Source organism: Symphodus melops (genome assembly GCF_947650265.1).
Source record: "Symphodus melops genome assembly, chromosome: 6".
In the NCBI taxonomy this organism is placed as follows: domain Eukaryota; kingdom Metazoa; phylum Chordata; class Actinopteri; order Labriformes; family Labridae; genus Symphodus; species Symphodus melops.
This window is the reverse complement of record NC_136696.1, coordinates 21431010-21455851: the sequence shown is the minus strand read 5'-3', so window position 1 is coordinate 21455851 and position 24842 is coordinate 21431010. Positions and strand designations below refer to the sequence as shown.

The 24842-nt window shown below is 41.7% G+C and overlaps 1 protein-coding gene across 2 annotated transcripts in view; it reads right to left on the bottom strand.

Moving 5' to 3' along the window:
* LOC306826043 (PDZ domain-containing RING finger protein 4) overlaps window positions 1–24188 on the bottom strand; it is a 122871-nt gene extending 98683 nt beyond the window's left edge. The window contains exons 1-2 of one of the 2 annotated variants that reach the window (XM_079347100.1): window positions 22537–24188; window positions 22336–22431 (exon numbers count right to left, since the gene is read on the bottom strand). In XM_079347100.1, the coding sequence (XP_079203226.1) occupies window positions 22336–22431; window positions 22537–22926 (486 nt within the window). In that variant the 5' untranslated portion in view covers window positions 22927–24188. The remainder of the gene's footprint in view (window positions 1–22335; window positions 22432–22536) is intronic. The other variant, XM_079347101.1, reaches the window with a different exon arrangement.
* Window positions 24189–24842: the final 654 nt, after the last annotated feature.

Below are 24842 nucleotides of genomic sequence, written 5' to 3'. Positions count from 1 at the left end.
TCATTTGCTCAATTTGTAAAAGCCTAGGTAGCTGAAACGTAATTTAAGTCCTTTGGGGTGGTTTCAGTTATGCTTTTCGGGTCCATATAGTGTTTTATGGACGCCATGCCCATGTAATACCGGTCTTGGAGGTTTATGTTTTGGTAATTCCCATACCCTGCGCGGTGATGGAGGTTGATGTGTAGTGTGTTTTGTTGATGTGTTGTGCGTTTTATATGTTTAGAGTGTCTTAAACGAGAAAAGTTAAGAAAAAGAAAAAACGAAAAATGAAACTAAAATATCTAACGAACAGCACGAGGCTGTCTGCACTTAAAGAATAAAACACGTGAAACAACGATTATTATAGATATACACAAGGCCCCACTAAAATAAAATGGGCGTATGAGTGATAATCAAAAATAAAAACTTTGTTTGCGACATTCAGTGTCTGGCATGCAGATTGTATGCTATTGAGGTGCGTTGCTCGGAACTTATGTGTCATACAAACCACCTGGCTGAATTAAGTTTGCGCAAAGTTTTAGTGTGTGTTTGATAAGATCCAACCATACACTGTATGGGAAGATCAGTGTGATTGTGAAGTTGTGTGAGTGATAAGCCCATTCAAAGTTTAAGCAAACCTGTCCCAGTGAGTCACTGAAAACATGGGGAATAAAACCGGGAAGTTAAAAATGCTAGATGACCCTCTTTCAGGTCCTGCTAAAATAATGGCAGAAAAATGGGGGAAAAGTGTTGTTAAGGATGTTCCACTTTGGCACCATATAACTGAGGGGGTGTTTCCAATTAAAGGTACATTAAGCACATACAGAGACACACACACACACACACACACACCTACACACAGAGAAACACTGATTCGACTGAAAAAGAATAAACTGCAACTAACACTGTAATGATAATTAAAACTTTAAAAAATCTTGAATTTAAGAAATATAATAGCATATTATATTGTTTTCCAGTCAAAATTTAATTTTAGACGAGATAAAAGATATCCATTTAGTCCTGAGACAGTTTTGAAATCATTGTTTTATAAATTAAGGTGCTATTGTTGAACTTCTAAATCTCACCATACCTCCCCCATCGTGCCTGAAAAAAAAACAAAAAACAAATTGGGGTTGGAATTCATTAAAATGCTTAAGGGATGTAAATAAGGGTGGTCAGCATCCGGCAGATGTCTGTAACACCTATGTTAATCAGCTTGGGTTTTTGGTTGTTCTAACAAATGCAAATTCTAGCATTTCTTTTCATCTTGACTCACAGTTCTGGGTTGCTTTCACAATCAATGGTGCATTTTATTCTTGGATGAAGATACCATAGGGTGTTCTTCTCCAATTTTTCACTCTGGATTGAAATAGAGCTGAGAAATTAGTTTTTATCAACCATTGTGTATTAATACACTTGTTCAGTATGTTGACAATGTCTGTGTATATGTTTCCCTATGCAGAGGCATTGTCAAGCTGAGACAGTGTTTGTTGTTTGTCCATTTTTGTTTTCTGGCAGAAAACGGTCTTAAATTTTGCAGGACAAGTTTGCAAACTATTTTAGTTTGTTAAATAATGCATTATTTTACTCCGGAGTTTCATAAATTTGGTCCTGATTACGTCCACAATTTTGGATGTTAATAAAACTGAAAAACAAACAAACGGTTGCCTAATTGGTTTGAACAGGCTATTGTTGTCCATGGATTTTAAAAAGGGTGGAGATCTCCCGACCCCCACACATGGGGGTAGAATTTTGGCCATGACTGACTTTTTTGACTTGAACTCCTGACGCAGATAAAGCTTCAACTGACTTGACACAAGCTTTATCGAGTTCCCTCTGCCTACGACTACCAGACACTACCAACCTTTTTAAATCTTTTTTGTGAACTCATGTGATATTAAAATGAAATGATTTTAGAATGAAGTCTTAACCTTGCTCCTTACAGCTCAAGATGGAGAACCACACCCCTGTCTGTGTCAAAACCAAGAGATGCACTCTTTGACACTCCTTTCATTAACTTTGATTTTGTTTTGTTTTTTATAGATGTTTCTGCTATGAGATCCAACAGATGGATCCCCTTGTGTCTCATCTATGTACTAACACTGCTAACCTGTCTGCTCAGGCAGCTGTCATTTCATCAGCATGTAAATGTCAGCTCATACAGGTGCTAATGACCCAGAGTCACTGGGATTTGAAGCTCCTGGGACTGCTGCCCTTTCACCTGTCTCCCCCACTCTACAAATGTTTTTCGTCAAAAGTTTGACACATGGTCTTGACCATGTGTCAAAGGGGTGGATAACCATGTTTTTTAAGTTGTCTTCCCTAAGGTGAAAGCGGCCCTTCTGGGGACTACATTGGTGAGACCCTGAGAAGGAAGCATGGACGTTTTAACCACGGTGGACAAGAACCAGATCTGGAGCTGCTGACAACAACAACTGCTGTCCAGATAACTGAGAGGGACACCTGGAGATGATGACAACATCCACTGACGATCGGATAGCTGAGAGGGATACCAAGATCCATACATCACTGCAAACCTTTTCGAGCCATGGCACCGAAGGAAGAACGACGATCTAACCTACGCAGTGCTGAGAGAGGACGCCGTGGGACGATTACCTATCATCAACTGATTCATTACACTGATACTTAGACACCCCATCTCTTACAGAAGGGTAAACATGGACTGTGTGCAACAACAGATGAAGACACAAGATTCAACACAGGATCGGAACATCCAACAAGGGCATGATCAAAAAACTTGCCATAGAGAACTGTTTCAACAACATAAGTGCCTATTTTGTTATTATTATTGATTTGTTTTTTGTTTTATTTTCTTTTTATTTGTTTTTCATTCATTTTTCACTGTAACGAACAGTCTGTTATAATGACCTTGTATGGTAATTTCTACAAATGTTGTTTGACACTTTGTGTCAAAAAGGGAGGAATGTGGGAAATTACCTAGACTCTCAGGAGACATCTCTGAACAGAGGTGTCAGAGAGCCACAGGAGGGCCTCCTCCTTCGCAGACAGTACCATACGAATGTAAATGTTATTTGATTATCACAGAGTCACTGTCTCCAGACAGACAGAATACACTAAACTTTAAGATCACCATTTGTTAAGTGTAAGGTCACCTCCCCATATCTCTCTGTATTGTATAAAAGGACTTGTAATGTAAAGGTTCGGGAGAAGATGCTCTGGCCTCTCCTCCGTGCTGCACGTATTAAAAAGAGATCTGATTCAAGCGCCACCGTGAATTTTCTTCTTGAGAATTAGCAACTCTCCACCTCGTAAAAGGAGAATTTTCCACGACAACATGACCTCAGAATACTTCTCAAGCAAGACCAGGCATTTTCTTTTATCAAACATGTGCACTGTGGCTTAGAATAACCCACTACCGACTACAGAGCATTTTTCCTGCTGCCTCCCTATTGTGTTTCTGATTACCTTTGCTTGATTTTACCGCGATAACCTGTTGTGGTCATGCATCTGGGGACATCAAAGCTGTTGAAGTTGAAATGTAGAGCGCACTGCATGCACCGCCCTGCAGGACCTTATCTCGTTCTATATCCAGCAGGTCTCAGTCAATCTGTTAGGTCTTTGCTGATCTAAACCTCTAGTGCTTTGAAGAAAGGTAGGAGGCACTGCTTGCAGTGAGTTCCCGGGGTTAAGTCTGAAATAGGCTGTAGATAGACTGGCGACACTGGAATTAAAAAACTAAATATTAAACAAGTAGAAGTATAGGACACATCAACTGGAATTCAAAAGTCTTTCTTCTTATTTAAGTGTAGCCCTTTAGCTGAAGCCAATGATACCATGACAACAGTTAAATACACATCCACATACTGCACATGCAAACAACAGGCTAAAGACCCTAGCAGAGTCATATTTGGGCAAATTCCAGTAACATTACTGATATTGTCAGTCGATATGATGGTTTGACTTCTGAGAATGTCTTTCTGGCTTCTTAACTGTTTCTTAAAGAATGCATGCTGTCTCAGATTGGAAGGCCTTGTGACGATGCACGCAGGGACCTTTGGTCGGCGCCAAAGTGCACAAAGCCAAATTCTTCCATAGTGTTGCTTTAAAGCCACATGGAAAGTAAGTTACACTTTATACACAGCATTACAGAAAACCCATCTCAAATTAATCCCAATGAACTATCTGTAAATTGCTTCCAGTAAAAGTTTGTTGGTCCACAAATAGTAGCCCTGCCAGCTAAATGTCAAGAGTAAGGTCTGGCACGACAGAAAGTGTGATGTTTCAATGGGAATCTGAGCTCTTCTCAGAAAACGCTCTAATTTATCCCCTTGATAGCTCTTGAACTCTTAATGACTTTTCCACAGCTCCAGTTCACGGCCCTTTGCGGCTGTGTGAGCCAGTCGGTGGCTTTCTGTAGTCTAATAAAACCTTAAGTGAGCAAAATGTCTTTCATAAAATGTGTCGGTTCAACAGCTTTATCATCTTGGCTGAAGCAAATGTCAAATGGGAGAGTTTCATTGGCACTTTATCAACGTCTCTCGTAAAATGCCCAATAAAACTTTAGATGGTCCATGAAATCATCTGTTTATTACGGATGTAGTTCTGCTAGTCAAATGTGTGTTGATTTCCTAAAGCCTTTATGAATTACTGAGGACTGCAGAGTTTGCAGAAATGGTTTCAGAGAATCCTCGGGAAGTGACTGTCATCGTTTGCACTGTTGCATTGTGGTGTTGTTGGAGGTCGGAGAAACTGTAAAGACCTTTTCAAAACCAAAACAAACATCGGCCAGTAGAACTGTTCCCATTAGAGCCTCCAGCTTGTTAAAGTAGCTTTTATAAAGGCCCAAAAAACATGTTATTCTCCATTTTTCCTGCTAGATCTTTATTTCCCTTCTCAGATCACCAAAAGGGCTCGTTAATTAGCTCTGCAACAGTTCAGGCAGCTGTTAACCTGGGCAATCTCAGCAACCAGGCCTCATGACATGAAAAATAAAAACCCACACTGCTGCAGCCAGGACAATAGATCATAAGAGGCATCAATAAATAATTACATTCAAATGTCTCTTAATGAGAGGAGTTTGCTGACTGGGCCGATGTTTATGGCCTCTGATGAAACTGCACGCACAAGGCATCCATAATACAGAATGTCATAAAAGACTGGCCTGTTAATGGCTCTCAGCGCTCTGACTGCCACGATAACAGCATCCTCAATTACACACTGACGACATGCTACAACTCGATATGCAAACACACTGAGATTTCCACTGAAATGTTTGCTGTCTCAGCATGGCAGCGTTGCATTTATTACTTTTTTTAATTATGCTTTTTATGGTATGGGATTTGGGGAAGCAGCTATTTGTTTTCATTAAAATGTAAAAGTTAAAGGGCCAGTTCACCTAAAACTAAACATATTTCCTTCTATGGTATCCAACCATGCAGACAGATTGTGCTCCCATGTCAGGATTTACACATTTTAATCTCCTTCCTGCCAACCTCCTGTCTCAACGTTTGTTTTAGTTTTTTGGGCGAGCAATTTTGGAAAACTTGACTTTTTACACATCATAAAGTTGTCCTTAAAAGAAAGCAGTTTTAATGAAAATGTTCACACACATTAAGTTGAGCTTTGGTATAGCTCCAATTAGCCCATTTAAATTAAATGGACTACAGTCATGAGTACAAGCACCAGGGGAGAATTGATTTATTCTCTTTATCCAACTCCGATATGATCGGTGGCCATGTGCCCCTTTCAGCTAGTTACTATTACTTTATCTGGTTGGCCTTTTACTTCACATGCAAAATGAACCGACAAACCAGTTAGCAACTGGTGAAACGTATTCCTTCCATCCATGTACTACAATGTTTTACTCCTTCAGCTGACACAACATTAATCGTGTCTCCTTGTATGTCATGGCCCTTGTTTAAGCACTCTGCCAGGTGATACCTTGTTTTGTTTTCTTCTTAGCTTCCTTCTTTGCATTTATGCTGTTCACCATCTAGGTCAAAGCCCAGCATGGCAACTATGGAGCACCTAGGCCCGTTTTGGTCCAGATTAGGTTGAGGCCCAAAGGGAAGAAGACGAAATCTCAGACACGATGTCCTGTGTGAATATGAGCAGAACTGTAATGGACAGTACAACGTTCAGCTCATCAACTTACTTTGACTCGTTTCTCCAGTTTGTTCAACAGACCTTCCACAACTCCGTTTGTCAAACCAAGGCTACAGACCAAGTCCTGTCTCCAGCTTTTGATAAATAAAATGAATTGCATAATTACTGTTTTAATCCTGATTATTGTTATTATGGAGTCATCTTTTGACTTTCAGTAATTAAGTTGAACCAACAGTTTAAATAGCACTGCCTTTTCCAAATATGACTGCTGGGTGTGACTGCTTGTCAAAACAGGGTTCAGCATGTGTGTGTGTGTGTGTGTGTGTGTGTGTGTGTGTGTGTGTGTGTGTGTGTGTGTGTGTGTGGGCATATCTGAGAGACCTGAAGTCGAATGTGTGACTGAGGAAACGAAGAGCGTTTAATCCGAGTGTGTTCGACATGAAGGTGGAGTGTGAGACTCTCCTTTAGGTACTCTGGTCTTTTATCTACGGCTGCCTCTTTTATTATTCATCAAGGTGTGTGTGTGTGTGTGTGTGTGTGTGTGTGTGTGTGTGTGTTTATAATGGGGGCACTGGGACCTATGAGGTTTCGTGAAATGATGAGCACGTTAAGACACATGAAACAGGTGCTGCGGCGCCACAGCTCAGCATGTGGCCAGACACAGCGACACATCCAGACACTTACACACAACAGAGTAAACGCATACACGTGCATGTGTCACTGGTAGACAAGTGTGTCACAAAGCACAGGGGAGAGGATCAGTGTGACGATGTCATGCGGGGAAGGGGAGTGAGGAAATCAGAAGACAAAAGGCTTTTTGCTGTGGCCTCATTTTTACATCACTGTACAAAAACACACTCGTTCACCATACACACTGAGACATGTACACCAACCTGTAGAACAATGCGTTACTTCTTAACTATTGTTAGTTTTTAATCTTTGGTTAAATCTTAGTCTACTTGCACTGTTTCTCATTTACTGCTCTGTGTGCCTGTGAATTGCCCCCCATGAACAAATAAAGCTTTTTGAATTTGAATTTGTTGTCCGTCTGCTGTCTGATCTGTGGCATCAGCCGGGCTCTCCAGTGATTGCAGTCAAACAGACTGAGCTACACAAACACAGACGTGCACAAACTTCAAGCATCATGGATATTTATCTCCATAAATGATGAAGAGGGTGTGCTGGAACTGTGAGGACCACCATTTTATTTTATTTTTTTCAGATTTTATTTACAGCTAAAGTCAACAACAGGCTGTAATGTTACTAATGTGTAGATTCTGATTGCTGTTACACCCAGTCACTGGGTGAAACCTGCATGAGAAAGGCAGACTTGATGAGAAAACAGAGAAAAGGTGACGCAGCGTTCCGATCACAATGAAATATCAACGCTTTGTGATTTCAAATCAACAAACAACATTTCACGATGGCTGATTTTGAAGAACCGACAACAAATTAACAATCTAAAAAATGTTATTATTGCAGTAAGCATCCACAATATAATTAGTTAAATGCTGGAGCCAATCTTTGCTGAATGGAGACTTTGACTTTTTGCAAGCCAATGAAAACCAAAAGGAAAAAAAAGTTAGCATTTGAATTAGTTTGGAGAGCTATCATTTCAGCCTTTTATGCGATTTTCTCATCACAGGATGTTTATTATCAGGCAACTGTTTTAACAGTCCACACACTCTCCCCATCACTCGCATCCTTTGAGCCCCACTGTTGGCCCTTTTTTTCTTTCATTTGCTCCGAAGCTGATTAGTTGTTGTGCGTGACTGGCCGTGGACTCTTGTGCTTCATCCAGCACCGGAACACTCTTACTGACAGTACGACAGGAGATGAAAGGAAATTTGAGATAATAACTTGGCTTACTTCTGGGACTTAGTGTGCAGGACTCATGGCTCTATTTCCTGCGTTTGAAGATGAGCTCTTATCACATCATCACACTAACATACATCAAACGTGAACACAAACGTGGAGACAAAGCTAATTCCGCCACGGCTCGCTGGGTTGAAAGATGCAATGCAATTTTCTCCTCAAACAGATTAGGTTTGATGTTTTTTTGTTTGTTTTTTGATGGTGATGGTGATGCTCACACTCATCAGGTCAACATTTAGCAAGCTCATGAATTACGACAACACATAGAGGTTTGTAATGCGTGTGTGTGTGTGTGTGTGTGTGTGTGTGTGTGTGTGTCACTGCGGCTTGTGAGAGCTTTGCGTTGTGACAGAAACATGTGCTGGGAGGATAAACTACAAGCTTTCCAAGAAAAGAGGTTACTTACACTTCGCTCGCTCTATGAGGGTCTGTTACTCAAAGGCAGTGAGAACACCCTTCCCCCTACCTCCTACCGCTGTATGGAAATGCATGAAAAATAGCCCTGAATTGGCCCAGACAGCAGCCATCCATCAGCGTGGTGACAGAGGCGAGTCTCCCACTCTATTGTCCCCCACTCTGAGCGTGTGAATGAAGATGGTCAGATTTGGACTTGAGATAACTCCAACCACCCTGGGCTTTGGCCTTAAGCACATCCATCAGTAGGCGATACAGTATCTGGTCATTAGACACCCTCCCCCCCCCCCCCCAAACACCCAAACTGAAAGTAGATCACCCTGCCACCACAGCGGCCTCTTAGGGACAAGCACTCCTCCCAGAGTAAACAGACTCGTAAAATCCACATAGAAGAGCCAATTATGCCCGGAACCTGACATCTCCCTGTCGTAAAAGCTACAGGAGGCTGTAACTATCGGACAGCTCGTGAAATACAACAAGTTGTTATCGCCGCCCATTTGTGGCGATTAAAAGCCACCCCCGAGACCTGTGGTCCGGGGGAAAGGAGGGCATCGTGAATGCCTCGCCTCGCCGTATGGCACAGCTCCGGGAAGCCTCCAAAGGGATCGCCCTGTGCCAAACAACCCTTTCTGTGACTGCCTGATTTATCACCAGCCATCCACAGCTAATGTACCCAGCTCTCCTGGTTTGGCCCACGTTGATAGAAGCCTGCTTTATTATTATTATCTGCACTGGCATCAACACAAAGCAGCTTGTATTATTCATAAGATCACCCACATTTCCTCATCTGAACACCAGATACATTATGCAGAGTGCAAATGCAGCTCGGATTTATGGCCTTTTGTTGTGTACAAATATACACATTGATAAGATGGAGAGCTCTCCCGAATAACACAGCTTTGTAACGCAGAAAGATATATATTGTGGAACTGGAATAAAAATTCTATGAGTTTGCTTCTGAACTGATGAATCATGATGTCTCTGCCTTGCAAGTTCTCCGTCCATAGGCAGCTGACTCAAGACAAAGAGAATAGCAAATTATAGAATCGCTCAATATCATGCACTGAATGAGGCTCAGGATTAAAGACTCATTCTCTCGACTGACAGTCTCGTCCTTTACCAGCCTGGTGAATGTAATGCTTCGCACAAAAAAAAAACAAAAAAAAACACTGACTTATGGACAAAAAGCATTGTCTCACTATTCTTCGCAGTGCAAGCCAATTACACAGCCCTCGAAAAAAGAAGGAGTAAAGCTGGCGTCTGGAACAAGGGGCCGACTACTCACTTTGATTAGCCACCGAGTGTTAGCAGACATCGATTTGAGCCTGCCCTCTGTTGGGAAGAGGAAATTTCTGTCATTTGTTTGGAAAGAGATTTTCTAAGACAAGTGAAAGAATTAACTTGGGGGAAACAACAAAAAAAAAAAAAACACTGAAAAAAAAGCTTGCACTCGTAGTTTCTTTTCTCTTTCTTTTGTTCCAGCTCTTTCATTTACACACACACACACACACACACACACACACACACACACACACACACAATCATTACCTTTGTCTTCCTTCATTTCCCTGTCTTTCACTCTCACACATGCACAAACTCGCATCTAAACACCTCAAATCCCTCTAATCAGTAATCTGCAAGTGTTCTGGGCTCTGATAGTCCAAGGCTATTGATTTCAGCGTGCAGCAGCACTCAGCGGTCATTTGCAGTGATGAGAGAAGACAATCGCAGCCAAATCATCCCTGGCATTTATTAGCAGGGTAAGCGGAGGAAACCAACAAGTGAGAGCCTATTGAAACTTAATCAACAACTGGTGGAGGCTAATGGGGAGAACAACATGCAAGTTTGTTTTGGCTCCCCTCGAAGGATCAATCTAACCTGCAGGAGCTGTTAAACGACTCAAAATCAACACCCTAATGTTCTCTATCAATAACCTTTACTTTGGGTCTGGGCAGAGTTTCTTCTTCCAACAGTTATTCGTGTTAAACACACACTTTATGGGAAACATATAGGCCTGCCTGCCACACTTTTATGTGAGCTCTATATGATCCTCTTCACACACACATGCACAGAACAACGGAGTGCATAGCCTGGATGAGTCACCGTGAGAGAGAAGACGGGAGATGAGGGAGAGAGAGCTGCACATCAAAACTAAATCCTTTCAAGTAGACGAGAGATGGTGCTCCTGTGTGTGCTTTTCCTCGAGATGTTCCTATCGAGTGGAAACCGGGAGCAAAGACACGGCGCGGTAGAAGTAGGTGAAAATATGCATTGTTTTCATTTTCAGGACACACAGATCCAACATAAAAGAAAGGATCGGTTTATTATACTTTTAAGAGATGTTTTAAGTCCTACATGTTATTTCCTGCTGCATTTAGTTCATGCCCCGAAAACGTTCAGAGTAACTAAGGATGTCTGACAATTCGGTCCGAAAATAGAAAATAGAAAAATCCAACCAAAATGAGTAAGAGGTTCTTGATAGGCATCATATTTTTAAGTCATAAGGTTTGACAGTTTCTTCTTTACCTGTAGAGGAGCAGTTTAAAATTAAACCGCTTCGCCTCGAGGTCGACCTAAGTGTTTCTATTACCTTTACCACAGGAGCTCACTGGCAGCAGGTGTGACATTGTCAAAACGTCCAGAACTATCCAGTTTGTGAACGATGAGTTGAAACAATTGTTTCAACATACATTAAATAATAAAGAACACAGGGGCAGCACAAAATCTAAGTAAGTTTTCATCAAGCATTCTTTTTCATCTATCACAAAGACTTTGACGCCTAAAAACTGCCAACATTCGCTTCAGGCTGCAAATAAATGAAGGAGTACACAAGTGTGTGCTTTCTGCCATCTGCTGGTGACATGTTGCTGTTACGCTTCAAACATGCATTTAGCTCAGGTTGGACTCTGGAGGGTGGATACGGGTCCCAGTTCAGTACTGAGAAATAACCACCAGCACACATGCGGCACTCTGTAGAGCAAACGCGATTCAATGGAAAAACACATAATGTACGAAAGCAATGTGCTCTGAATGTGGAGGAGGCTGCAGCAACGCTGAATCCAGTGATCAGGGCTGAGATACAATCAGATGGAGTGAGATATTGGCATTGCTCGTGGTTGGCACAAGCAGATGGAGGTCTGCTAACAACACCAGTGCTGTGACCTCAACATGCTGACTCAACACCAGCTGCACTGTGGCCCAGCAGATCTGGCTCGCTGTTGGAGGTGGAGACACGACCACACATTAAGATTTCTATCAGCCTCCTGCTCTGCATGATGGAGATCAATTAGCCTGAAATGAAGCAAAGAAACACACATGACGCATGTGCAATGCCCTGTGAAAATGCACAAAAACTTGAAATCAGACTGCCACAATTGCACTTGCTCCTTTACTTAAAAACGATTACTTTGCTCCTTGGCGTAACCAGGGGCCAAAAATGTGTAATGTAATGAGCGCATAAGGGAGTCAGGGGATCCACACTTTACACACTGATCAGAGGAGTGAAGGTAAAACTTACAGATTGTCTAATATATTCTTGTCATCAATTTACATTGAATTAATCATTGATTTTTTTTTTTATTTGTAGTGATGCTGTTGGGGAGGTCTACACATTTTTTCCACTTTGCGTCAGCTTCTTTAAAGTTGAGGTCTTTGTTCCATTTGTCGTACAACGTTTGCATTGAGTAAAGTTTAGATTGTTCCTTAAGCAGCATGTTCTATCCTGTGCAAATTCATTTCTTCCTTTTTCCCTCTTTACCCAGAAACTCTACAAAAGGGTTCCGGCCTCAAGTTATAAGAATTCAAAACTCTCTGTAATCCAGTTTCTAAGCAGTAAATACATAAAACCTTCTTTATTTTCCAAGCTGAATGAGTTCTGTTAATGTCTGAACACTATTATTCTTAATTATGTCCGAGAGGTAATTAATTCCATCTGAGCTTGAGCTTACATTTGTGATGAATTGGCTCTTTACAAATAAATATTGAGTGATTGATTTTATTCTAGAACAGAGCTCTAAATGGCGTAAAGCTCTCAGCAGCAGATTGGCTTTCGAATCGATGCGATTGATTTTCTGATGTTCATGTTATCCCATGATTTCCAAAAAGGTTCATTTTAAGACCATTTCATTCCAGTGACTTTCATTCATGTCAATACACTTCAAATACATATGTTCAAGTCTTTAATGTCATTCGAACGTTCAATACTCAAGGGTACTAATCTGATTTGATTACCTAATTGGAAACTAATAAACACCTTCCATCAACATGAACAGTGCCATCAATGAGCCCAGATGATGATCACTGAGACTATAACAACTACTGTATGATGATGTAGTCGGGGGCAGTAAAATAACTGCATAGTACTTAAGATTTCAATTATCTGCAATGCTGGAAAAAAACAAATTAAGCAAGTGTACTTGAAACAATTACTTCAGCTTGAAGATGTAGAAACTATCATGATTAAAACTCAGCTCCTTCTGTGTGACAACAGCATAACAATGAATATTCATACACAATTTCTCTTCGAGTCCATTAAGCTAATTAAAAACACATTCGTCAGAGCTTCCCCTCTTAATTCAAGCAATAACACGAAGGAGATGATTGGAATGAAATTAGGCTTCTCTATCAGACTGCAAAAATAACACAGTGTGTGTCACTAACTCGCTCCTAAGAGGTCACACTACAGCGAGCACACACAGCTCTCTGGGTGTTACAGAGAAGAGCCCACTCATTCCCAGCGAGGAGGAGGATCTCAGATCTGTTGGCTCGCAGAGTTTTGTTGAAATACACAAGCTTATTGTTATTCATGAAGAAATGTCTGAGGAAGATAAAGCTTTTTTAAGTTATTAAAGGCCAAGTGATTGTTTTCTTATGCTGCTCATTTAAGGTTCATGAGGTTTTTTTTTTATCTTCTTTGCTGAGCTGGCTAAAAACTAAAATCCTCCTTTTGTTGGGATTAATGGAAGGATGTGCAACATTTTACACATACATGTAACAGAAACCCAGTATGTCCTCTGTAAATATGAGTCATGGCTGTCTACACAGAGGGTTACGAGCGAGTCATGCTAGCTGTGATGATGTCTGAGCCGCATCCACGCCATGTGTACATGGACAGGACGGCCGGCCGGCTCATCCCCTTGCGTATAAAGTTGTAAGTGAGGGCCAAGAGAAAAGAAGAATAACATACTGTACCCACTGCTTCTTTCAATGTCATGTTTAAGTTTTTAGATCATTCCGTGTCAATAAACATGCAATGTGAAGCTAAGAGCAAACTAAAGAGCGCTACCATTAGCCTGCTAGCACAACAATGCAGCTTGAGATTTAGCGCTCACTCTTAGCGCCTTGTGCTCTACTATGGTGCGATCTAATTAGGTAACTCCTGAGTGCAAACCCGAGTGGAGGGGGGTTGGAGGTGTGTTCCTGTAGAAGAGCGGAGGATTGAGTAGCGGAGGTGTCACCGAACATCAGTTTGTTTTGGTTTCATGCTGGTGCTCAAGGGTGACATTTTCTGGATCAAAAAGTCGCCTATTCCTCCTTTAGGGAAGAAATCTTGAGGATATCTCAAAAGCAGACAAAGGAAACACAATTCAGCTCATTTGTTTCTTTTTGTCAATGTGGATGTATTGTGTCTTTGTGACTTTAAGAAACACACCTAAAAAGTGAGAATTTTAAAAGGGTGGGCTTGTTTTGATCCTTCGTCTTGGCAGGCACACAGTGGCGTGCCAGTGTTTGCTAATACCCTGGACACACCTGGCATATTACACAAGCTTATCCCTCTCCTCAACACCTCCCTAATGTACCGGGCCACAACAGTTGTTTCTCTGACTATACAGCAGCAGCTGCCCAGATGTAATTAAGCTCTAATCCTGCTGTCAACAAAAGCAGAGGCAGCTTTAATATAGGGTGCAGATGAATGTGCAGTAAATACAGTCTGCAGACACGCTGCTTTGATGATGCTCAAAGGTCAGAGGTAATGTCACGGTCTGCTCTGACAAAGGTCAGGACCTGAAGCCCAACATGATCCACATGCGGAGGCATTTTAAACTCTCCAGATTACCTGTAATAGATTCAACAGTGTGAGGACACGTTTTATGGATTCAGGCTTTACTGATGATGAACATCTGGATGTTTGGAGCTGGTTTTTACTGTGAAGTGCTTGTTGTACAACTTGCCAATTCAATTTATTCAAAAGAGGTCCTACATTCAGAATTTGTAGTTTCATTCTACTTTATAATATACAGTACTTTAAAGGCATGACATGAGAAGGGAAATACTTTCACTCCACTTCACATTTGTCTGCCTCCTTTACTTTGTTGGTGCTAATTACTTTTAGGTTCAACTAAAATCATAATCCAAAACAAATAAATCTAATAAGGGTTAAGTAGACCAACAAATAAAGTTAACTTAGGAAAAAGCAAGCCCTTCTATGCAGGGCCACTTTAAATGTATGCAAACAACTGTAATATCATAAGTTCATATATAATAAACTTGATTGGGAAATCGGACGATCTCCCACTATTGTAGCATTGTGTAGCATGGAGTACCTCCATTTAAGAAGTGACAACAACCTTGTGCTTAACGGAGCTTTGACATATGGAAGACTTGAAGGGACTTCAGATTTTCTCTGGTTCTTTTCGAGAGACTTGACGCTCGTGTTTTAGAGCAACAGTAAAGACCGAATATCCCTCTGTGATTAATGAGTATTTCTGATTCTGATTTAAGTGACTTCATGAAAATGGACTTGATAAATGGATCTGAGATTTTAAAGTACTATTCTAGTCTTCTGACTAGTCAAAGCACTTTAACACTGCATGTCCCACCTAGCCATGTACACATAATTCACAAACTGATAGGAAAGGCTGCTTACCAAAGTGTCCATCAGTATTGACTAATCCTATTCGTACACAATTAAACGCTGATGGGAGCATTTTGAGCCTCAGTTTTCTTGCCCAAGGACATCGGATCGCTGACCTTACCGTTAAGAGACAACTGACTCTAGCACTGACCCACAGCCACCCCAAAACAAACAGTCTATTCAATAATTAATAAGTAAAACGACCCTGCTTGATAACAGTCCATGATGCTTGCTGTGAAAAACAATGCTGTGACTTTTACTTTGAAAGGTCTGTAGCCACAACTTTACCTCATTACACGCTCATTACAGGCTGTGAGGGGAGAGCTGATGATAGAGTGGCCACTGCTGTGTGCTCTGTGTGTATTTATGCACACATGCAGCTGGTTGTGTACTTGTAGGTACATGCTGACTCAAGGCTTTCACTGTAATCTCTCTATAACAGCTGTAGGTTTTAGCCACATGTTTTTCAGGACAAGGGAAAACCAATTGGTCTTTGTGAGTTCAAAAGCCATCAGGTTTCTGACTAACCGAACCCCCCACTGCTGCCAAAGATGGGAACAGAGGGGGCGACTGGTTTTGATAAACCACAGATATTTAGTTGGTGAATCAACATTACAACAAACCATTTTTTCAACACACTGAAGGACAGAAGAAAGGGTTGGTTGCACGAGAGCTCTTGGTTAAAGTGGACTTTTCTATGAACTCAGTAGAGGGTATGAATCCATATCTGTGCATGTGAAGGGCAAAAAAAAAAAGGAGGAAAATGAACACAGTGAGATACCTTCAGAAAAATCACACCTGGAAGTGACCTGGAATGTTCATCAGTTTCTCTACAACCTCCTAGTTTACAGCCTCTTTGACCCTAAGCACTCTTTTTCCAGATGTTGGCTGATAAATATGGGACACGCAGCGCAGAGGCCTGTGGGCTGCAGGCATTAAGGTAAGAATAGAGAGTGGAGAGCGTTCTCCTTCTGGGTAGCTGAAAATGATGAATCACTGCAGTCACACAGTGCTTCCTGCAGATCACCTGAGAGCACAGGACTGAGCCGCAGTACATGAGACCCTGCTATCAACTTCTCCTTGGATATCAAAAGGAAAGGACTTGTTAGTAGATGAAGCAATACACAATGCATCTGGAGAGAATGTTTAGATAGTGACCATATGATTAAAAAAAAAATACAAAACTCATCCAATAAAAATTTTGCTCGAAAAAAGCCCCTTGAGCCTGCCGCTGTTGTCTCCATGCTTTCACCCATTAATGCAGTTTCTCTTATTTGTCACCTTCACTTCTTTACTTTGTCCACTAAAACACCAAGGGCTAACGCCAGCGCCATTTTCAACTTTTTAATCAGACATTATTCTCGATTAGTAAGCTACCTTTAACAGGAAAGGTGAGCGACAGCAGTGTAAAAAAAATGTCTTCTCGTCATAACAACGGACTACCGCTGCCTGTTGACACGGACAGTTATTTCCTCTCACACATGCGCAGAACATACGCTGTGGTTTGCCATCGGCTGCAGTCTTTGCGGTGTGTTCTCGTGCAACTTATAGCTGCGACGAGAAGTAACGTGAGGTGAGGCGGCATTCGTAGCCACTAGTTGATTGCCGTCTGCTTGGTGTATCAGGGCCTTTATGTGTCCGATTGACACACCCCTATGCTGCATTACTTGTACATGTATATTTTAAAGTGATCAAAACAACCTCTAGTGCTATGATGAATGAAGAGATGTACTTGAGAACTAAATTAACTACAAACTGACTTTATTATAACCTTCAAAGGAGTACTTTGCAGGGCTGCTTTACTAAACTGCAGGCTCTGCATTTCAACATCCAGATGTTTTCAATAAGAAGCGACATAAATTATCATCAAAGCTTAAATATTATAACAGTTCATCTGAGTTCAGGTCACTGTGATTTACTCTCAAACGTCCCTAAGACCAAACTAACCGGCATGCCGTGGACGTTTAGAAAGGGGCCTTTGAGCAGGTAGGGACACATTTACCCAGAGTGCTCCACTTTACAAGCGTGGTGGTCTTTAGGGGAACAGTTTTCTTTTTCACACCACCTGCCTAAAACATCAGACCTGGGCTGCTTAAGTAAACACATTCAGACACACACAAACAGAGGCTCATGATTTATTCCACAGCATCGGCTCCCCTGGTCTCTGAATCCACACCCTTGGAATCTGGATTATCTTTATCTCAATATCTGCCTTGTAAAAAAACACGGGCTCTTGCCAAGAGCTCTGGAAAAACATCTCTCATGCCAAACCAACAATATTGCAAATTCTTCCAACCAAAGAAATTCCATTAAATATGCATGGAGATAAGCGCGAATAAGACATTTAATAAGACGTTTAACTGTTGCTAAAGAGCCATTGAATAATTATGCACTTATCTAAATTAAATTGATCTTATTTGATAAATTTAACAGCAGCTTGCTGTGAGTATGGGTCTGTCAGTTTGGAGAGGAAATAGGAAATGGCGAGCAGGGCGGTCCCTCTCGCATGCAGGCGAAGGATAAACAGCTGCCATGTAAATTCTGTGTAAATGGCGTCCCAAACAGAGCAGAACAGGTAGAGAAAACACCTCCAGAGAGCTAAAACTCACAGAAATATGACGACCCAATATTTACACCCGGCAAGCACAAGAAAAGGATTTTTTTCATATCAACCAATCCCTTTTTTCCCCTATCTGTAAGCCTTGAAGAAAGCAGATAGAAGCTGTAAACCAATGACCTTATACCATTTTCTCTGAATACGAGCATTCTCCTCTATTTTCAACAAAGTGCTTTGAGGAATTGGAGGACAAAGAGACAATAAAACAGTCTAGACAGGCAGTAAAAAGATGTATACGACTGTGTTTCCAACTGATGCGACCATTAGACGTCTGTCTTTGTTTGCAGCGACATATAAACATGTTTTCTTTCCCCATATTTCTCAGGTAGTAAAATCTGATTCTTTCTTTTCTTCAACCAGGCCTACACCCAACACGCATGGGAAAAAGATATTTTGGGGTTTTATTTGGGGTGAGAAATCAAATCAACAAACATGAAAGCAGACGTCCTAAATGTATATTCCGTCTTGACGTGAAGCAATCTGTTCTTATCATCTTTTCTGTTATGGAAGCAAACAAACCGGTCTGCTTTCGTCCCCGCCTGTCATGCAAGATTGGATTTTGATGACACTGATACTCCAGTTGTGTACTCCACATTCTCTCTCCTTTCACTCCATCTGCCCTTCCCATTTCTTTCTCATGGTCTGAACAACAAAAAGCAAAGGAGGACTGAAGTCTTACTCTCAGAAAGGTGAAAAGGTCTCCGTTTCGAGCGATGGCTCTTTGATGATGAAGTATCAAAAGCAAACTCTAGGTCAAAAAACAGATATGACTCTGGCTGTGCTGTAGAAACCTTCAACATTTCTGGCTTTAAAGGATGAAAGCAGCTATTCATTGTGAACTACAATAATAACACTTCCTAAGTTTCCAAACTTTTTAGCTGACTCTGTGCTTAAGTGTGTATTTGGGGATCTTGGCTGCAGACAACAGGACGACTGGGACTCGTTTACCTCAGCTGTGGTTTCATGTGTATATCCATCTGGTTTTAAACAAACATACGAGCAAATTACATGGGTAAATAAGGATGACGGTGTGTTTTGATAATGCTGACTAATCCATTTACCCTTTCAATGCTGTGTCCTGCTCCTAGTATACCTTTTTTTCCAACACATCAGAACAGACTGACTCGTCCACTGCCACCTATGCATTTCAGTCAGGACTGCGAAGAGACAATCAGCTGGATCTACATCAGCACATCTATGAGGTACACAGAAAAATATGTTGTGGACTGCAGTAAGATACCGGCTGTGTCTAAAAGCACACACAACTAGGGCGGACCGATATCGATATTGGAGAGGCAAAGAATTGGACCCTGATATATCAGTTGATGTGTCTTGGTTAGATCCATCTTTGATCTTTGGTGATAGATAGATATACACATTTATTTTGTTGATTGCTCAAGAGCAGTTATCAAACACTTGTGGAAAAAATATACTGTATAAATGGTCACTGAACTGGAGAGTAACTGCGCATGTACCTTCATCACCGTTTGACACTCTAGTGGGTGATGAGTAGAACACTCTGCTCTCGACAGCCGGAAAGAGACCCGCTAGTGTAATACAATGATACAAATGAAATGACATTTGACTGGTGAATAAATATGGGTGCATGTCTGTGATAAAGTTAGCCCACATGATAGACACAAGATGTGCCAATTTTATCAGCTGGTTAATTAATCGGTCAGGCGAGTTTTTATTGAATGATATGCGCTTACATGCTATCTGAGTTTTAGCTAATGATAGCAGGGTTAGCGTTGGCCTACAAAAGCCACATCTCCCAAAAGCCATTTTGTCGTAGAAAAGTATTGTTTACAACTTTACAATTACAATTACAATTTAGTACTATTTAAAAATAGAAACAATTCCTTTGTCATTTCACTTAAGTCTTTTTGAAGGGCTCCTGTTTTTTTAAATAGTATGCTGGAGACTACAGCTCACTCGGTTAGGTAGCTGAGATATGCTGGATAGAAGGGATTTTATCTGCTGCTACGTGATGTGAGGTAAACGGGTAGAAGGAAAACACAGATCCAAACAGGGATTTGCTAAAATGATAAAGATACTGAAATAGGATTTTCATGGATCTATAAAAAGGTATTTTAAAAATGTTGAAATCGAGTACAATAAAGCTATGTAGCCAATCAGACGATGACTCTCAGGTAATCATTTTTGATTTGTTGGCAGCTGCGATGTGAGCCACCAGTGCTAAGAAAGGAAAGAAGACGGAGGAATATGGAGAAGAACACTTCTATTGTTCCTAACACATTTCGATTAAATAAAGACAACACAGTGTACAAACCATAGACTGTATAGTAAATAATAATGGATGAAGCCTGAGTGACGTCACCCATCTGTTACTACATGGCGCTCTGGAGGCTCGTCTGTAGCAGCCGCCAAGCAGGAAGTTTCAGTCAACCTCAACAAAAGGCTAAGATCTGGAGCTGAGGCGGCTTTTAAGCCTCTTGATGTACCGTTACAACATGCCCACCTGTCAATCAGGTCAGCTACACGCTAAACTTTGTCTAACACATATCGTTCATTAAATCAAAAAAGAGTTTCACCCCCCTGTACAGTTTGTGCCCATAAGGACGATAACTTATCAGACAAGTATGTTTTTATTGTACCAGGCTGTAAACATGTCAATTACTGCTGTAGGAATATTTATTTTGAACGGGGTGTGTATGTGACTTTCGTGACTTCAAGGGGATTTTGGAGCCAGTTTAAAGCAGACCCTCGACGAACTGCAGGATTTTGCAGGTCTCGCTTCATTTGGCCACAACACTGGAAGTTGCCGCTTGGTACAAACATGGCAAACAGCAAGAGACATATCAACTGTAACATCACAGAGATAATAGCTACAAGGCACACTTATATAATTTATATATACTGACCATGTCATGATAGCAAACCTTCCTTAAACCCTCCAGATATCTTTTGACTACTTCTGTCTTAAAGCAGTTGATCATTGTTTTAAAAATGACGTCTCCACTTAAGGGTGCCATGCCAGACCAGGAAGCCTCACAGCCCTAACAGTAACTAAAAGGGCTTAGCACATGGTCAATCAGCCATGTTTTCCAACCGCACAAAGAGACCTTGAATCCGGTGTTCTACACTGTCAGTGGGATGTTTGCTGGTCATCTGACTCTATTGTCAACACAGACAGACAGCCCCTCACATTACCCACGAAGTGGATTTCTACACAGTTGTAAAACTTTGCTTGATGAACCGCCTCACGGCTCCCTAAAGTGCTGAAAAACATTTGGAAATCAAAAGAAGAAAAAAACAGAGTGAGAGAAGCATTATAACGCCCATTAAAGAGGAGCTGTTAGACGAGATGAAAAAGAGAGCCGAAAATAGACGCTGAGTTGCTGCCCAGCACTGGCACAGGATACTGAGCAGTTTTCCACATTCATCAAAAGTGAGTATGTTGCACTCAGCATGCTGTCGGCTATTAGAGAGATACTTTGAGTGACCATCGCCACAATTAAACCCATCCACCCCTGACAGAGGCCCAAACACAACACTGAGTCTCTCCTGAAGAGGGACTGACAAAAACTTTTCGGCAACCCCTGTGAGCTTCTTCAAACACGAGCTACATTTGGCAGCATCGCGAGGAGGTTTAATAAATTGTTCCAGGCAACAACACAGACTGAGGAACACTTAGAAATGTGTCCAAATGGTTTATCCCATTAGGCCCACATTATTCTAAAGCCAAGAAGCACAGAGGCAATGATTAGCATTTATTGTAGCGCTTGTGTCCAAAGAGGGCAGTATCTTTTTCCTGTGGTATTTTCAAACTTAACGCCTGTCGACAGCTGACGTGTAAATGACAATTTATAGATTTTGCACTGAGCCCCTCTAGAAGATGATCACTCCTACTGTTGGTGTAAACTTATTTTATATGAAAGGGACAACATTGCTGCTGACGATGGCTCGAGTGATCCCTGATGAAATATGATCACTTGCTGTCATCCAAAACTTTCCAAAAAGACAGGACGCTAACCACGCAGAGTTTCAGACCCATGACATCAGATCAGCCGAGACACTACAACTCACCGGTTTAGAGCGACTTCAGATAATGGACAGAAACACGATGAAATGTGACACCAACAGAATCCTCCATGTCAGAATCACATCTTGAGATCACAACTAACCTTAATGATAAACAACAGTGTGAGGAGAGAATACTTCTATAAGCCGTCTCTACTCAGAGACTGCTAACAAAAGTCAACATTTACACTCTGTTTAGTCTTGGTAAGCCTGGGCTGAGCCAGCAGGTGAAACAGAGTGAGAGGAAGAAAAACAGAAGCTCCAGTTTTATTTACAACATTCACAAACAATACCTTTTATCAACAGCGAGCAGAAGCTTCTCCTGGTGCCTCTGGGCATTTTGAGGAAACAACAACCATGTGTATGTTGTGAAGTTTTTTTTATGAATGAGCCATGAACGCCAGAGGTTCCATGTTGGCATTAAAATGGGAAAAAAGAGGTTGTAGGCAGTGAGTGCTTCTCTTACCTCAGCTGCTTTGACTGGCTCCTGTTGCTCTTCTTCTTTACATGAAGCTGGATCTGCAGTGTTGCTCTGTTTGTCACAAGTTGCTCTCAAACCTCCCTAATTCAGCCAACAAACAGAAGTCCTATGTTAAGTTCATCAGGTGCTCTGGAAACTTCATTTAGCACTACGCGCACACATGAAATACACCTTAACCTTGCTCACCTTGCAGTAGCCTGTGACCTGATCTGCTATGCTGTTGATGTGCAGCATGTACTGGTGCAATCTCTGCTGGTACTGGAGAGCAGCGAGCTGGGCCTCGTTCTGTAGGTTTGACACCTGAGCGAGCAGGTACTGCTCCCTCCGGTTCCACCTCAGCCTCGCCATCCGGGCTTCGTGCTCCAAAATCGCGCTTCTCTCCTCCAGGGTGTCGGTGACCGTGCGCAGAGCGTCCACACAGCTGTGCTCCTCCCCGGTCAGCCGAAGCCCGCATCCACCCTGACAAACACCTCCACCCCCGGGACCCAGCTCCGGCTTTGTTTGCGACTCCATCCCGCCCGGCTCCAAGTTAAGACTTCTTTTCTTTTTGCCCGAAGTTGGGCAGTCAGCGCGCATAACTTGGCGCAGGGAAACTTCTCCACGCAGCAGTCTACAGTGAGCGAGGAACAAAGTTATTGTACAAGTCTGGACACATGAGAGAGTGAGTGAAAGTTTGACCGGTCTGCGCAGCTCCTGCTGAGCAGAGGGGCTGCACCGAATCTCTCTCTCTCTCTCGCATGAGATGAGGTGCAGCTCTGCGTCTCAGCAGAAAAACTGACAAACCCTGCTGACTTCCCTTTGAGCCTCGTCAGCTTTGCGTCAACACGTTTCTTCAGCTTGGGAAACAACACAATGTTTGTCTTTAATCAAATGAAACGTGAAGTGTTGCCGTTGTCACAGTCTGGCTGCCTTTTGGAGCGCTTCTGTTTGGTTTGGAGCAGATTTATGTGCAGTTAACCCAACGTGTGTCATTGTTGCTCACCAGCAGAGGGCGCTTGTCATCTCACACTTTGAGATAGTTGACTTGAAACAAGAGGTCAAAAGGCTCCTGCAACACTTGAGGAATGAAGATCATTTGTCAGACTTTCCACTTGTTGCCTTCATCAGAGTCATGAAACAAACTGAATGAAAGAGTTTGGATTAGCATTATTCTTTTGGGCTTCGTATAGAGTAGGATGTTTCTATTAATGATAGCTTATTGTGTTTTGATAGGTCATTTGGATTATATAATTTGTGCATGGAATAGTGTGTATGTATTTATATTTGTATCTGTAGTTTAATGAAGATTTATGGTCCATAAAGCTTTTTAAAATTACAATACATTTTATATTAAGGCCCATCGAGGTACAAGAGACAGAAATAGACACGATTGCTTTGTCATGCACATTGGCCATATACTTTTTTTCTTTATTAATTAATTCAATTTGATTTAGTCCACCTCTGGTTCCGGTGCTTCATAGATACATATCAGTGTGACCTGTTTCAAGGGTCTGGTGGTCCTTCTGCTCCTCAACCCAAGCTTGTAACACAATATCCGCATTGAGACGTTCACTAATAAAGCTTTCCTGCACGAGTCCATACAGGGTTCAGTGCCTGACACAGCATGACATATTGCAGGCACTCAGTGCAGGGTGTTATGTTTCAGTTCTTCAAGCAGAGCGGTCTGGTTCTAGTCTGCCGTGCACCCACTTACAACTGCGTTTTGTGTTGTCTGAGCTGTCAGAGAACAGGTGTAGGTTTACAAAGACAATAGCACAATCTGTCCTGGGAAAGCACACCTGTCTGCAAAAACACATTCACAAGGAGGTAAGGAGAGTGTTTTTTTTAACCTCCTGTCAATCACTGTAAATGAAATTGTAGCGATTTGATTACGTTATAATGTGATCTTATATTAAATGTTTTTAGATGAGCTGTAGCGATGAGCCTGAGTGTGTGTTTTGGAAATGTGTTGCTGTCACCTGAGCTGGGATCAGACCTATCACACCAGCCGTGTGTGTGGACGGATAGGCTCCTGAGAAAAGTTAACTCCGTCTTTTATTCTCCCTGTGAGCTGATTTCCATGAACCATTAAGGCCCTCGATAAAAAAAACCAAGAGACGGCCTGAAGCTCTATAAGAAATCTAAAGTCTGATTGATTTGGTCTGACCTAATCCATGAAGAGAGGTGATATCAATCTGCTTTCCATCTGCAGGATACCTGATAGGAGACTTAAATCCAACAGCTGTTTGTGCATGAAAAACTAGACAATGACACAGTGGGCCTTATCTGTAATGGAGTTCAGATTGAAACGTTATCACTGATATATCTGTTGCTGCTAAAGAATGGCTTTCACCTGAAAACAGACATGATTAAAAAGAGGGAAACACACACACACACATTAAAGCTGTGCCTCACAAACTCAGTAAAAACAATATTATTCAATCACACTGGGGTTCCTCTTAATTACAAAGATAACATTTTGTATAAGGTAGGTTATTTCCAAGGCAGGAATG